General features: G+C 41.8%; 1 protein-coding gene across 2 annotated transcripts in view; it reads left to right on the forward strand.

The window, feature by feature from the left end:
* The window catches only part of jag1b (jagged canonical Notch ligand 1b), a 77,127-nt gene that overhangs the window by 53,229 nt on the left and 9,047 nt on the right, over positions 1–14,851 (forward strand). For both annotated transcript variants that reach the window (XM_061910580.1, XM_061910581.1), the window contains exons 8-22: positions 621–734; positions 1,144–1,257; positions 1,370–1,483; positions 1,864–1,910; positions 4,003–4,176; positions 4,529–4,679; positions 6,172–6,336; positions 6,404–6,517; positions 8,190–8,303; positions 8,456–8,569; positions 8,904–9,020; positions 10,798–10,825; positions 13,304–13,389; positions 13,969–14,082; positions 14,158–14,267. In XM_061910580.1, the coding sequence (XP_061766564.1) occupies positions 621–734; positions 1,144–1,257; positions 1,370–1,483; positions 1,864–1,910; positions 4,003–4,176; positions 4,529–4,679; positions 6,172–6,336; positions 6,404–6,517; positions 8,190–8,303; positions 8,456–8,569; positions 8,904–9,020; positions 10,798–10,825; positions 13,304–13,389; positions 13,969–14,082; positions 14,158–14,267 (1,676 nt within the window). The remainder of the gene's footprint in view (positions 1–620; positions 735–1,143; positions 1,258–1,369; positions 1,484–1,863; positions 1,911–4,002; positions 4,177–4,528; positions 4,680–6,171; positions 6,337–6,403; positions 6,518–8,189; positions 8,304–8,455; positions 8,570–8,903; positions 9,021–10,797; positions 10,826–13,303; positions 13,390–13,968; positions 14,083–14,157; positions 14,268–14,851) is intronic.

Below are 14,851 nucleotides of genomic sequence, written 5' to 3' on the forward strand. Positions count from 1 at the left end.
CTCGCAGGGTGCTGACAGCTTAACCACGAAGATGTCAGGAAACCGTGCCCCTCCGTAACAGGAGGTGTGCAGCGAAGAGGGCCGACGTCAACATGTCAGAGCAGAGGAAGCGTCCTCTAAACCTCCACTCCCCCCCCCCCCCCGATCAGCTTGAAAGCCCAGTACATTCCCTGAAAGTAAATCATTCATTTGGGATTAATTTAGGGACTCACTCATCCCAAACTTCACCATAATCGAGTAAGAGGCAGATGCCCCCACCCCCACCCCCACCAACCTCCCTTTGCTGTCCCGCCACTCTCTCTTGATTTTTGCCGCCTCTCAGGAAGAGATTGGCGGGCAGTAAAAGGGAAGTCACGGTGCGTTGGTCAGGTCAACTTAGCATGAAAGATGATTTCCTGGTGGGGTGGCCTGTCTGGTTGGTAATGAGTGAGTTTTGAGGCAGGAGTTTGCTGATGAGAGAATGGGCTTTTTACAAAGGAGCCTCTGGCAGGAATGGTGAGACGTTCCACGTTTTTGTTTTGCTTCTGCCACCAAATAATTGCTTTAAAAAGCTAACTTCAATTAAAGGTAGGGTGGAACGACTTGCAGGGGCATGTGTAACCGGTTCTATTGTTTTCTAGCGGAACATGCCTGCTTGTCCAACCCCTGCTATAATGGAGGGAGCTGCTCAGAAACCAATCAAGGCTATGAATGTCAGTGTGTGCCAGGCTGGAGCGGTCTTTCCTGCATTCTCAGTGAGTAAAACTTCCACTTGTAGTTTTGGCACAACAAATACACATAAAATGAATGAATGAACAAAAGTGGGGGCACTTTACACTGAACTTGGAAATCCAGAACAGGTCAATGTAGGACGAGAGGTTCCAAGTTCAAATATTTCTATAGACCTAAAGGCACTTGGAACACAAAGCAGTTGTAGAACCTTTTTTCCCCATACAAAAAAGGAAAACCAGTTCAACTCCATGAAAGCAAGCATCCCAAATGTGTTTAATGTGGTTGAGATCATGGCTGTTAAGGTCTTCCATACCAAATTCCTCCCAATCTTGTCCAACCCCTAATTGATCATTTGATTGATTTAGAGGATGCGGCCATATTTTTGTCCAAATGTACCATCCTTCATAACCAGACTAGACTTCTCCTTTGCAGACATTGATGATTGTGCTCCTAACCCCTGTAATCACGGAGGGACCTGCCAAGATCTGGTCAACAGCTACAAGTGTCTCTGTCCCTCACAATGGACTGGGAAGACATGTTTGATAGGTGAGCCTCCCTCTGAGCTTGTAGACTTCCCTCCGCCACTACATAGCTGTCAACTGCACGTGCACATACCAACTCACCGCTCCCCCTCTTTCTGCCCACCCCTCCCCACTAGATGCCAATGAATGCGACGCCAAGCCCTGCGTGAATGCCAACTCGTGCCGCAACCTGATTGGCGGCTACTTCTGCGAGTGCATCCCTGGTTGGACGGGGCAGAACTGCAACGTCAGTAAGTAGACAGCTGTCAGCTGCAGCTGTGGCTCTTGCAGATAGTACTTCCTTTAAAAAAAATAAAAAAATATTTCTGTTGCTGCCACACTGGCTGAATAAAACGCCTTCCTTGTTTTAATACCGGAGCAAAACAGTAGGACAAATACAAATGTATCTCCGGTATCACTATCAGGGCCTTTGTGTGTGGCCCAGGCTGTGGTGGTTTTAAAAGAATCCCAGGACTAGTTTCACTTGGCCACAGAACCGAATTACTCAAAACTGCACCGGTTCTAGAGCCATTTTATCCAAGTTTCCTACACTCCTACAATATCATGAATTCCTTTTCACTTTATTGGTTATGTACAGAACTCATTTTCCAATCTTTTCTTTCTCATGTAGACATAAACGACTGCATGGACCAGTGCCAAAATGGGGGGACCTGCAAGGTGCGTGTCAAAACAATTTCAATATTTAATGCTATGTTTGCAAGCTTGTTATGCTCTGTCACATACACTGAGACATTTAGGAGATCAATTGTCCCTGAAGGGGAAATCCAATTTAACAGTTTATCATCATCTGCATTGATGCACAAAGCGAGAGATGACAGTCGGAGCATAATTAGTCTCACATACACACACATTAAGAGCATTACTACCCATATAACAAGCAGCAAGATGTACTTTTAAATAAATGGGTTGTACTTGTATAGCGCTTTTCTACCTTCAAGGTACTCAAAGCGCTTTGACACTACTTCCACATTTACCCATTCACACACACATTCACACACTGATGGAGGGAGCTGCCATGCAAGGCGCTAACCAGCACCCATCAGGAGCAAGGGTGAAGTGTCTTGCTCAGGACACAACGGACGTGACGAGGTTGGTACTAGGTGGGGATTGAACCAGGGACCCTCGGGTTGCGCACGGCCACTCTTCCACTGCGCCACGCCGTCCCTTAACCACTACTAAGATAAAATACAGTAAAAATTCAATATTAATATAAATATTCAATTACAATTTGGCTCCCTCCACAAAGGCTTTGGAAAGGCCATGCTGTAAACACCTCAGCAAGACCATTGCAGTGAAAGATGCTCTGACAATCCCTTCCCTCATCTTACACATACCCCCACACCACGCCTTTGCCGCTTCGCAGTTTGATTGCTTACGAAGCAGCGCCCTGATTGCTGCAGCTTCGGGACGGATGCCCCCACCCGTCCCACATTAGAAGCTAACTGTGGGATCTGCTTTTTTTCTCCTCCTCTTCCCACCATATTTTCCTTTTTCCTAACTTTTTACGGGGCGCCGCCCTTGTGGCGACCCACGAGTTTTCTTTCTCCTGTCTACCTTGTATACTGTATGTCTGTTCTTGGACGGGTGTGTAATGAAAATAAAATCGTATTGTCATTGCACCTAAAAAGTACATCACAATTTTATTTCAGTCAATTCCATTCCATATCATATTACAATGTTAATTGTCAGATAATTATGTCAGTACTTTTAAGTTGCATTTATGTATAGAATGGTTGTTGAGTTAAATTTGGGATATGTTTGATAGAGTAGGGTACCGTGAAAGGTATAAGACAGAGTAGCGTGCTGGTGTCGCAGTCCGGAAGTGCAAGTTACTTTAAGTAAGGCATGCTCTGAATTAGGAGCTTCATGACTTGAGAAAATTAACTCTTTTTGAGTCCTGGTGATAAGGCTGTAGGTTTCATGCTTTGTTCAGGCAAGGATGCCAGAGGCTTGTCTCTATTTCCATATTTGTTTAACCTGCCACCATCCAGGCATTAAATCATCTCCTAAGCATGTGTAAGTACCATATTGACTTAAATATAAGACAACCCTCGGTTTAGTTATTGGACAAAATGAAAGGCAGGAAATAAATTAAATCATGTTTTGAACATATTTGTAATATTTCTCATTCATCACATTTTAGTAATCTTATTTCTTAGAGATTTGATGACTCTGCTTCATTGATCACCATATACTTACAATTTAATGTTTTGAATACCTCCAATTTGCACAAACCTTCACTCACTGTGTGTGAGTGTGCGTGCGTGCGCACGTGTGCAGTAGGAAGAGAAGCTCTTCCTCATGTGAGGAGAAGTCATTTGGTACTGCCTAATGGCCTAATCTGGGGACCCTGAATCCTATTTAGGTTGTTTTTCAGGGTAAACATACCTGTCCTGAAATACTACAGTATATTGGTGTCAATGTGGTAGTTACTGTAGGTTGTACACTGATTGAAAGTGGTTTGGGAAGGTTTTTGAGGGAGCAGTAAGACACGTTCTGAGATATCGGATGTAATTCCCGTAATGGGGTTTTGCTTGATTGATTGTGAAACTTTTATTAGTAGATTGCACAGTACATATTCTGTACAATTGACCACTAAATGGTAACACCCGAATAAGATATTCTACTTGTTTAAGTCGGGGTCCACTTTAATCAATTCATGCTGTAGTGTGGAAGTTTTTTTCTGTTAAAGCATGTAATGAATAACAGTGGATGCATGCTTTTTTTTTTTTTTTTTTAAATCTTCCAGGACTTGGTGAATGGTTATCGTTGTGCGTGTTCCCCTGGCTTTGCCGGCGATCACTGTGAGCGGGACGTCGACGAGTGCTCGAGCTCACCATGTATGAACGGTGGCCGATGTCAGGATGACGTGAACGGCTTCCAATGTCTCTGCCTCGCCGGATTTTCTGGGAATCTCTGCCAGGTGAGACACTCTTTGCCAGCATGGCTGTATTTTTTTAGAGGTACTGTTGAGTCATCCCACCTTTCTAAATGGCTGCAGTATTTTTAAAGGCTTTGTTGAAGCTTCCCCTGGCTTCAGCAGGATCCATTCCTCAGTGCTAAAGCCCAGATTCAGAGGACGGCTCCTATGTCTTTGCTTTGTTTTTCCCCCTTTCCTTCATGTACTGTACTGTGCGTGCATGCATGCGTTGTTTCCTGGCATGGCCTGTAGGGAGGATGCTGTGGCTTTTGGCTCTGTTTAGTGAAGCAGAAACTATGTCAGCTATCAGGTTCACTTCTCACACAGTCTATATTCAATACTTTTCCTGCCGTAGTTGGATATCGATTACTGCTCGCCTAACCCGTGTCAGAATGGAGCGCCCTGCTTCAACCGAGCCTCAGACTACTACTGCGCCTGTCCGGAGGACTACGAGGGCAAGAACTGCTCCCACCTCAAAGACCACTGTCGCACCACTGCGTGTAAAGGCAAGTACACTGACCTTCTTAAAGCCAAAAGTCTTAGTACTTTTACTCGGGTATTTACTAAAGGAATTTACACACATTGAATAAAAGCATGTTGGAGCACATAGGCTACATTATTCCCATGAGTGTGTTACCTGTTTTTTTTGTTGTTGTTTTTTTTTAACTTCTTATGCTTAATTTCTTGGCCAAGGTGTACACACACCCACTCCCACCCACATCTCCTCAGAAAAGTTTTTTGTTGATTACCCTCTTGAAATTATGAAATTTTGGCAGAAGGCACATCCTTCTGTGTGTGCGAGCATGTGCGCGCGCGTGTGTTCCAGGGAATAACTTGGTGGGTGACCTCGTCATTTTCCTCCTCAGTGAATCTGCAGTTTTTGTGTGCATGTGTGTGTGTAATTGAGTGAGAGGACCAACCACATAGTCAAAATACCAGACGGTGGGATTCTTCCTGCTCTTGGCAAGAATTAAATTATTACAGGGCAGCGCATTCAGCCCGCTCTCCTAACCTGATCAGACAAGGGGAAAGGATTTGGATTTTAGTGCCAAGTGGTTCGCATCATTCTGAAATTGCTTATGATAGCATAACAAATTATTGGTCAGCCCTACTCTCATGTACTTCTTCCCCTTCTCAGTCAGTTCAACCATCCATCCATTTTCTACAACTTTTTCATTTCGGTTCATTCAACAAGAGCGTTTGAGAGGTCACATGTCACTCAAGTTGTTGTTCCTCTCAAAGGAGTTTGATTGGGTTGAGGTCAGGGCTGTCAAGTTTTTTTCACACCAAACTAAACCAATTACACCTTTAATGGAATTGGCTTTTAATTGCTCCCGTGACGTTAGAAGTGCCAAATTCTCAAATGTTCTATGGTTCAGGATGGACCATAGGCACATTTGATCAAATAATGAATCCATAAAGTTTGTCTCCAGGAGGGCTGCAACAGTCGATTATTTTAGTAATCAAATTTGTTAGTTTGTTCGAGTAACCGGGGAAACCACACTTAATATCCTCAATGCATATTGTAGGGAAAATGTTTTTTTTACTAAAAAGTGCGCATCATTAACATTGAAATGGCAGTTTTAGCATGTGCGCTTTAATAAAGATAAAAATACTCTCAGCTGTTAGTGTTCACCGCCACATAAAGTACAGCACCCACACGACACAGCTCTGTTACAGCATTAAACTATGTCTGCGGATTTAAAGTTTCGGGCACTACATGTGGCCTGAATTGTATCAATATTGATTGGGTTACTCATTGAATTATAAATCAAAGCAACATAATTTACATTTAAGCTTTTTTTTTTCTAATTAGATTAATGTATTACTTGTTGCAGCCCAAATCTCAGGACTGTTGCCTTTATATAAATAATCCTTTGGTTACTAACTAGAATGTAGATTCTGTTTTCATCATTGTCCGCTATAAACTGCCTTTTTGGGATGGCGTCAGTTCTTTACCATTCTTAACAGCAAGCATCTGGTCTCCCCTCTGTGCAGTAATTGACAGTTGCACAGTTGCCGTGGCATCTAACAGCACACCAGGAGGAGAGCGTTACATTTCGTCCAACGTGTGCGGCCCTCACGGCCGGTGCCGTAGCCAGGCCGGTGGCCAGTTCAGCTGCGAATGTCAGGAGGGCTTCAGAGGCACCTACTGCCACGAGAGTAAGAAGGCTTAATACAAATAAAACGATGTGTCAATGACCTGTTAAAAATATGACTTTTTTAATAGATATAAATGACTGTGAGAGCAGCCCATGTCGCAATGGCGGCACTTGCATCGACAAAGTCAGCGTGTACCAGTGCATCTGCGCCGATGGCTGGGAAGGTGACCATTGTGAGATCAGTGAGTACAACTTTGTCTCTATCTGTATTTTTATGCAACTACAAACCCTGTTTCCATATGAGTTGGGAAATTGTGTTAGATGTAAATATAAATGGAATACAATGATTTGCAAATCATTTTCAACCCATATTCAGTTGAATATGCTTCAAAGACAACATATTTGATGTTCAAACTAAACTTTTTTTTTGTTGCAAATAATTATTAACTTTAGAATTTGATGCCAGCAACACATGACAAAGAAGTTGGTAAAGGTGGCAATAAATACTGATAAAGTTGAGGAATGCTCATCAAACACTTATTTGGAACATCCCACAGATGTGCAGGCTAATTGGGAACAGGTGGGTGCCATGATTGGGTAAAAAAAACAGCTTCCCAAAAAATGCTCAGTCTTTCAAAAGAAATTATGGGGCGAGGTACACCCCTTTGTCCACAACTGCGTGAGCAAATAGTCAAACAGTTTAAAAGTGCAAGAAATTCAGAGATTTCAACATCTACAGTCCATAATATCATCAAAAGGTTCAGAGAATCTGGAGAAATCACTCCACGTAGGCGGCATGGCCGGAAACCAACATTGAATGACCGTGACCTTTGTATCAAAAACCGACATCAATCTCTAAAGGATATCAATCACCACATGGGCTCAGGAACACTTCAGAAAACCACTGTCACTAAATACAGTTGGTCGCTACATCTGTAAGTGCAAGTTAAAGCTCTACTATGCAAAGCGAAAGCCATTTATCAACAACATCCAGAAACGCTGCCGGCTTCTCTGGGCCCGAGATCATCTAAGATGGACTGATGCAAAGTGGAAAAGTGGTCTGACGAGTCTATATTTCAAATGGTTTTTGGAAATATTCGACATTGTGTCATCCAGACCAAAGGGGAAGCGAACCATCCAGACTGTTATCGACTCAAAGTTCAAAAGCCAGCATCTGTGATGGTATGGGGGCGCATTAGTGCCCAAGGCATGGGTAACTTACACATCTGTGAAGGCACCATTAATGCCGAAAGGTACATACAGGTTTTGGAACAACATATGCTGCCATCTAAGCGCCAACTTTTTCATGGACGCCCCTGTTTATTTCAGCAAGACAATGCCAAGCCACATTCAGCACGTGTTGCAACAGCGCGGCTTCGTAAAAAAACAGTACGGGTACTTTCCTGGCCCGCCTGCAGTCTAGACTTGTCTCCCAACGAAAATGTGTGGCGCATTATGAAGCGTAAAATACGACAGCGGAGACCCCGGACTGTTGAACGACTGAAGCTCTACATAAAACAAGAATGGGAAAGAATTCCACTTTCAAAGCTTCAACAATTAGTTTCCTCAGTTCCCAAACATTTGAGTGTTCTTAAACGAAAATGTGATGTAACACAGTGGTGAACATGCCCTTTCCCAACTACTTTGGCGCGTGTTGCAGCCATGAAATTCTAAGTTAATTATTATTTGCAAAAAAAATAAAGTTTATGGGTTTGAACATAAAATATCTTGTCTTTGTAGTGCATTCAATTGAATATGGGTTGAAAAAGATTTGCAAATCATTGTATTTCATTTAAATTTACATCTAACACAATTTCCCAACTCATATGGAAACGGGGTTTGTATAAAGCTGGTGTAATGATGTGCTTTGGGTGTTGTGCTTTAATCCCACTTTCATCCTACGCCCACCACCAGATATTGACGACTGTAGCACCAACCCCTGCCATAATGGCGGGACTTGTCGGGACCTGGTGACTGACTTCTTCTGCGAGTGCAAGAATGGCTGGAAGGGGAAAACGTGCCACTCCCGTAAGCATCTTTTTTCTTTACATCCATATAGTTTGCCTGGGCAAGCATGCGGTTTGCGCTGACGCCTGCGTAATTGCTCAAGCTACAATGCAGTCCAAGTGTTTATTCAGACGTGTATCTGGAACCTGAATTTTATTATATACTCCCTTCAGGCGAAAGTCAGTGCGACGAAGCCACATGCAACAATGGAGGCACCTGCTATGATGAGGGAAACACTTTCCAGTGCAAGTGCTCACCAGGATGGGAGGGGACAACGTGCAACATAGGTGAGTTCAACGTGCACAGCAGTCTGGTGGTCTGTCTCCTTTCAGATATTAGACAGATCCAAACACAGATTTTAGCCTTTTACTCTGTCAACACTTTGTCTCTGCCCATCTCTCCCTCCCATGAGTGCTGACAGATAGATGCCTAAATACCCGCATTGCGCTGACACTACTCTTCAATGTTGTGGAATGTAGACTTTCCCCTGAAAACAGAATACTCCAAACCAATGGCAGTGTGCTGTGCCTATTTAACATCCAGAAGCGCAGATTGCTCTTATGATAAGAATTTAGGCTGTGCCAGACATAACTTTGTGGTTAATTCTTGTTTTTCCCACAGCTAAGAACTCGAGCTGTCTTCCAAACCCCTGTGAGAATGGAGGTACCTGCGTGGTGAAGAGGGAGTCGTTCAACTGTGTCTGCAAGGAGGGCTGGGAGGGTCCCACTTGCACTCAAAGTAAGTCCTGCGTACTGTGTAATAGCATAGACAGCCACAGTGCGCCATCGCACCCGAAAGCCAGAAATGACGTTTTGTAAGCTACGGCATACATCAACATAGTATTCTTGATTAAAACAATGATGAAAAATATTGTGTGTGTGTGTGTGTATATATATATTTATATATATATATGTATTTATGTATATGTATGTATGTATGTAGGTATATGTATGTATATATATATGTATATATATGTGTGTGTGTTTATTGTGAGCAAACTGTGGTACTGAATTTCCCCCAGGGATCAATAAAGTACTTTCTATTCTATTCTATTAACCGCAATATGTAATGGAAAAAAAACATGATGATTTTTACATTTTCAGAATCCGCTTCTTGTATTTTTAAACAAAGAAAACAATCTGAAGTTGTCTTTAAGATTTTACCAGTCCGGCCCACTTGAGAGTAGATTTTTCTCCATGTGGCCCTCGATCTAAAAAGAGTTTGACACCCCTGATATTTGTACATATATGTATGTGTGTGCATGTGTAGAATGTATGTATGTATGTGTCATTGTATTAAATTATAGATAATATGAATAATATACAATATGATAATAAAATGTGCATAAATAATCGAATCCTAGCCACTGAATTTTAATCAAGGTGCCCTAATGGCAATATTAATTATCCAAACAAGCGTTTGTTATGCAATGTTGTTTTAACAGCTGACATCATCAACTAGTGGCCTGGCATTTATACTACAGGATGTGTCAGTTGTTTTTGTATTGGATCGTTCGTAACATATTCAGAAACTAAAACATTTTGGTTTTGTACAAAAAACTTTTTGTTGTGTGTGTGTTATGAAATTTGCACTCTATCCAGGTGAACAAACTGTAATATGATTTTACACATGCGTCCTAAATTTCAACCCAAATAAGAGATCCAGTACCATGCAAGTTTGGACACGATTTTTTTGTTTTAATTACATAAAAATGTGTGCCCAACTATTCACAGGGAGAGGCTAAAAATTCAAATTTTCTACATATGGAATATAGCTTGGCAGTGTAACAGATTTGATGATTATGTATAATTAGATTGTTTTTATGTGATGTCATCAGTGTGTGGATGACCACCACAAACATGACCACCACAAACATGCTTTAATAAGAAAACTAAAAATGTATGTTTGACAAAGTGGAAGTGACACACAAATAAATAAGAGCAAACAAACAAATGAACAAACCCACAGAGATGAAAGTCCTTTGTGGTAGTGTGTGTTTATATTAAACAAAAATCTCCCCCTGGCTGCAATCGTCCATGAGAAGAGAAAGAGGAGGGAGAAAGGGGCTCAACCTCAGGAAAGTGGAGACAGATGTTTCTCCCCCTTGTCCAAATCACACCCTCTCTCCTCTCTTCTCGTTGCATTCCTGTCCAAACAGTGACATGTCTGCTTGTTCTGCAGCTCTGCTCTGTTTCAGCGGCTGCCCTGCCCCTCAGCGCATGCACTCCAAAACAGAAATTCCCCAACATTTGAGGGAAACGAAACAAAAGAGGGTGGAGGGCGACAGGGTGGTTGCAATTTTGGGCGTGTGGACTTGTGGTGGAGGGGAGGGAAGAGAGTTCTCGCTGTGCGGTTAATAAGACGTAGCCATTGGATGCCGTGGGAGTCCGGGCTCGACCGGCCCTGCATGCCTTACTGCACACAAGCCCGGACAAGCTCTTTGCCATCATGTGTACAAAACACTCCCACAAAAAACAACCACTTCATTACTTGTCCTCTTTTTGCTCTCTTTCAGACACAAACGACTGCAATCCCCACCCGTGGTAAGTTATAACATTTCCTGCATATTTGGGAAGTATAGTATATTATCAATGTCGTGTGACCACCTCTCTCGCACACTCTTTCGTAGAAGCATAAAATATCTAAAATATCTCTGAAGCCATCACAAAATATTTATTTTTAAAAGAGGGGAAAAACATTTAAAAAACATTACTTTTTAAAAGTGATTTTTGTGTTACTATTACTATTGTACAGCAATTTTTGACAAACTTGTTATGCCATAGAATAGTTTGATCATCAAGCATACAATAATTATCAATAAATACTACAAATACCTTAAAGGATTGATCGTTGTCAGTAGGGCTGCACGATTTTGAGAAAAAACCTAATTACAATTTTTTTCTCCAACATTTCAATTGCAATTTGATTTGCTATTTTGATATTTTTTACAAAAAGCTGAAAATAACAAGTGAAGGACATGTTACTTTTAGAATGCCAACATATTTTTTGTCTCAAGGTGCCACACATTTGAACAATATGCAATAATTTTACATCTAGAAATAATTGGCTTCGTGCAGACAGACTCCAAGCTTTTGTCAACACAATGCTCTTTAACTAAAGAAATTATCGATACAAACTATACAGTGATGAGAAGGTAGTGTAATAAAATATATTAATATTGGAAGTAACCATTAAAGAGGATATTATAATCTTTAATTCCTCATTACTGTAGAATTGTTCACCATTGTACTGTAATTGAAGGGTAAATAACTTTGTTATCCTAAATAAACATAAATCAAATGGACTTATTTTTGTAACCTTAATAAATATTGAACATCTTAGAGTGCATTTTTTTCCCGGTTGGAAAAATTAGGTCAGGCGTTGTCTTTTTGTTTATTGCCATCACGTGATCAAGGTGCATTTTCGCTCATTCGTCCGCTCATTTTCGCTCAAATCTCTCATCGTATTTGAAGCTGAAATATTACAACAGAACCTTTGGCTTTGTAATCATGTTTTTCCTCCTAATTTGTGTTACTTTGCAGCACAAAGATTGTTAAAGACTGAAAAGAGGGGTCACTCTTTAATTCCACTGTTAAATAAACACGCTCAAGTGCTGAGAGCGATAAACAAAGTCAGACATCTTTTTTTCGGTTTGAAGCGAGAGACAAAGAAACGCGAGGCTTAACAATTCTGATTGGGGAATATGTCTATTACTAGAACGCCGGTTATGGCGGCGAAACAAAACCTCAGCCTCTTGCGGTTATTTACCGCATAAATAAAAACTTTGATGTTGATTCAATTTCTATTAAAACCTACTTGTCAGTCTGATTTGTTGTGTGTGCAGAGTTCAAGTAATGTTTTTTATGTTCAAATGTTGTTTGTAATAAATTAAAATCGCAACGTGGGCCACAAATGGTATTTTTTTGTACAATATATTTTCAGTTAGTTACAATATATTTCTTGTCACATTTTTAACATTATGAAGCCATTACGGCAATCAGATCTTGCTCTTTCAAAAAACAAAAAAAAAACGTTATTCTGACCATAACACGTCCAACGGCAGAGTACACAATTTCTCCTTATGTCTGATTCTCATATTATATACCAACAAACTGATGGAAAAGTTTCTTTGCAAGGTGACAAGGAGGTATTAAAGTTCAGCTATCATAAAATTAATTTCAAAAGGGTTGTAATGACAATGCAGTTGCATGTGATACCATTTTTTTTGCCAAATAAATGCAGACATAAAATATAACAGAACTTTATTGTTATTGCACTGAAAAAGTACATCAACAAATACATTTTCAGCACAAACCCGTTCAAGAGCAGACATGCACTGTAGGTAAACAGAACAGGAACGTTTATGGGTCGCCATAGGGGCGGCACCCTTTAAAAGGTGGACGTGGGAGGAGGAGGATGATTTGAAGAAAAAAACAAACATTTGATCCGCTAAGTTTAAGGCCAGGAAAAAAAAAAACTTGATAGCCAAGAGAATACAAACTGAATACACATGTTATGAGACAGAAACCACAAGACTTACAGGGGGCCAGGGGGCTGCAACACTCCCTACCTTACTCACCTTATTGACCCACGATTGTAGCTTTTTGCGGATATTTGATTTGATACATGTTGAATGGGGCCTTGAGTTTGACACCAGTTAACGAATCACATACATTGAAACCTGCTTGTTTTCAACATTTTATTAAAGCACTCATGCAGTACTTTAAATAATTTGTGGAATTTCCTGCCATGTAATTTTCTATTGTGTCGGAACAACATCCATCCATCCATTTTCTGCCACTTATTCCCTTTGGGGTCGCGGGGGGCGCTGGTGCCTATCTCAGCTACAATTGGGCGGAAGTCGGGGTACACCCTGGACAAGTCGCCACCTCATCGCAGGGCCAACACAGATAGACATAATACATTTAATTACATTTGGACCTGTCAAGTTCCTATGTTTTAGAAATTGGTTTGATCCAGGAAATATGGATGACATAAATAACCCTCCTTATCTCTGGCAGCTACAACAGTGGAACCTGCATTGATGGCGACAACTGGTACCGCTGTGAGTGCGCCCCAGGCTTCGCAGGCCCAGACTGTCGGATCAGTGAGTATTAAAGCCGTGCAAAAAACACCCCCAACTGACCCCCAATCGCCTGACTCCCTGCCCCACCCTCGCCAGCATTGCTCATCCCTGATCTGCGTTTGAGCCGTCACACATAGCGCAGGCGTCCCGGCCGCTCCAAATGTCAGGTCTAGCCAGCCAATTATCCCGGCGTTGGGCTTCGGGCCAGGCCGAGCCATTTCGGTGTCACTCCACCAGGCCCCGCCGCTGTCCCCAGAGGAAACGGGCTTAGTGTGCCAACAGCTAATCAGCCATGCTCTCTGACACTGATTACACAGCTTGTTTTCCCTCTTAAAGGCTTTCAGATGGCCACATTCTTTCTCATTGCGATCCCTTTGTTCAGTTGAGTCCTGTAGCTCCTGCATACCTGCGAGTGATGCTGCATTTAATAAAACTGAATAGGGTGTGGGAGTCAGAGAACTCTGCCCAATTGATGCAGTTTGCTTGTATTATTTCCTGTCCAGTCCTCTTGTGAGCTTAGCCAGTGATTTAAGAGTTGTTTGCTGAGTGATTAATTCAGTGTTTGCATGCGGTCCACTAAGGAACCTTTTCTCACTGCAGATATAAATGAGTGCCAGTCCTCTCCTTGCTCCTTTGGCTCCACCTGCATTGATGAAATTAATGGCTATCGTTGCCTGTGCCCACCGGATAGGAGTGGACCGCACTGTCAAGAAGGTACTTGAACCCGTTTTTAAAACGGACACCATTTATGGCACATATTTATCTGCTTCGATTTTTTTTGTCACGCAGTGACGAGAAAAGCCTGCTCTGTTAATGGACACGTGATCCCAGATGGGGTCAAATGGGATGAAGACTGCAACACTTGCCACTGTTCCAATGGGAGGGTCGCGTGTACAAAGGTAGGAAGCATGTGTTCTTCGTGTCAGCCAGTGCTAATGTTGTCTATAGGGAACACGTGTGAGCAGTGACAGGATTAGAAGAGGACTAAGCGCGAGGAGTAATGCCGCGTCAGAAGATCTGAGGTGGGGCCCACAAGCGTTGACGTCATGCTGCGCAGCCTCACATTCTTCATCGTGATGATGTAGTTTGTTTTGGAAGGAAACACAACGGCACTGTTAGCACTTGGTCACGTGCCAGTTGCGAATCTCTCACGCTGGCGGATGATGATGAGTCATTTGATAACAGATGAAGGCTGAAGAGCTGCCACCGCCATTCCCATCCAAGCATTAAATGAAACAATGGTGCCCTTAATACTCAGGGGCAAAACATTTAATATTTTTAAGTGCATTTATTCACTCCAGTTTTCATCTAATGAAGATACATTTTATAGCATAGGCATAAAGTTTAATGTCTGGTTGGGTTTTTTTTTTAATTATTAAAATTTCAACATGTTTTTACATGTGAGGTAGTTTTTCTTTCTTAGAATCTTAACAGTAGTTGCACAGAAAATACACCTGTTAATAATACACCTTCACAATCTAAC

This window comes from Nerophis ophidion, linkage group LG09, assembly GCF_033978795.1.
Source record: "Nerophis ophidion isolate RoL-2023_Sa linkage group LG09, RoL_Noph_v1.0, whole genome shotgun sequence".
Taxonomy (NCBI): domain Eukaryota; kingdom Metazoa; phylum Chordata; class Actinopteri; order Syngnathiformes; family Syngnathidae; genus Nerophis; species Nerophis ophidion.